Below are 1,716 nucleotides of genomic sequence, written 5' to 3' on the forward strand. Positions count from 1 at the left end.
CTTACTAATTAAATTGTCAATCAATTTTTTTATTGAGCCAGATTAATCACGTAATAGAGTTAACTTTATTTGAATCATAGAACCATGTTTGCAAGAGTAGTAAACATAAATTTCATCACCAAACAAATTAAAGAATACAAAGAACAAAACAGTTTTTTATTAGATAAATCCATCCTACATCATTGATAAAACGATCGGAGATATATAATAGTGTTCTAGTTTTATTACATGTTATGAATCTTATAAAACTAATTTAGCACTTGTTCTTAAATAAAAAGGAGGAATTTATTAATATAAAATGCTAAGAGATCAAAATAACTTATCCTCTATTTTTATTTTTATCTTTTTCAAAAAGACAGAATTAAAAATTTATTCTTATTTTAAATATCCTTATGTATGTGAACTTGCGATTTAAGCGAGAACACAAGAATAAAAAAAGATGAAGGAGAGTAGTTGTGAGTTCCACTATCTACTTATCTTTAAAGTTTTAGTGACTTAATAATATAATTAGTCTAAAATAATAATTATTTCATATGTACCTCAATAGTATCACCAATGTTGATGACGAGAGCACCAGGAATTGGTGGAATTTCAAGCCACTCTCTATGATTATTATTATTATCTTCATCAAGTTTGACATGTAAACCACCAATGTCATCTTGAAGAAGCACTGTGATAGCTCCAATGTCTGAGTGGCGCCCTACACCAACAGTGAGATCTGGATTTGGGCATGATGGGTAATAATTCATGTTGACTAGCTTCATACCACTGTGAATATCAACTATTGACTCTTGTACTTTCACTTCTAAGCTCTCTATCAACACTTCTAATATGTCCCTTACCAACTTGCTTGCGGATTTCAAATAATCAAGTGCAGCTTCCCTGATATTGGATTCAGATGGATATTTTAATTTGCTCAAAAATTATTCATTATGTGTGTTGTACCAAATTGGGGACGCTGTAATTTTTATTTTTTAATTCGTTAAAATTTTATTTTAAAAAAAAAAAAAAAAAAACGACTATGTCGTTTTCTATTTCAATAATTAAAAAAAAATTATAAAAGTAAAACGGTAGTCCCGTTTAGTAGTTTAATAATTTTTAAAATCCAAACAAATATTTTTTAATAAAAACGTCAATGGCGTTTCTTTTTAATTAATTAAAAAAAATGTTTAGACAAAACGTCAATTTATCTTCTGAAAAAAAAAATCATAGCAGAATTAAATTTACCTAAAGTCAAATATCCTGATGTAATACATATTTTTGTTCAACATTGAAAAAAATGAGCCTTTCTGGTGAATATTTAGATTTTTAATTGCAACTTTCAGTCCATGAGAATGGTTCTCATTTTAGTGGGACACATTTAATATGTGTTAGTTGTTTGTGAGACTTTGTAAACCAATCATTAATTTTAACTTTCAATGTTACTCTCCCACCGTTGTCTATTTATTATACAGCATACAGGTAACTTTTAATTAAAAATAATGCATATTTTAAAAAAAAGTCTAGGAAGTTCAACATTAATTAAACCAATTAAGTTGAAAATCAGTTAACAATTGAAAAGAAATGAACATTATAAAAACGTCCGAAACTAAAAACAATAAAAAAATTCAATAAAATTTAAGTAAAAAAATATTTGAAAATAAAATAAAATAAAACTAATTTAAAGTTTAAAATTTAGTATTTATAATTTAGATTTTAAAATTTATTATTTAGTAT

The 1,716-nt window shown here is 25.8% G+C and overlaps 1 protein-coding gene across 1 annotated transcript in view; it reads right to left on the reverse strand.

Moving 5' to 3' along the window:
- Window positions 1-1,716, reverse strand: part of LOC107630421 (feruloyl CoA ortho-hydroxylase 1) — a 4,921-nt gene that overhangs the window by 777 nt on the left and 2,428 nt on the right. Inside the window, exon 3 of the mRNA XM_016333538.2 lies at window positions 540-882. Coding sequence (XP_016189024.1) covers window positions 540-882 — 343 coding nt within the window. The remainder of the gene's footprint in view (window positions 1-539; window positions 883-1,716) is intronic.

Source organism: Arachis ipaensis, chromosome B03, assembly GCF_000816755.2.
Source record: "Arachis ipaensis cultivar K30076 chromosome B03, Araip1.1, whole genome shotgun sequence".
Taxonomy (NCBI): Eukaryota; Viridiplantae; Streptophyta; class Magnoliopsida; order Fabales; family Fabaceae; genus Arachis; species Arachis ipaensis.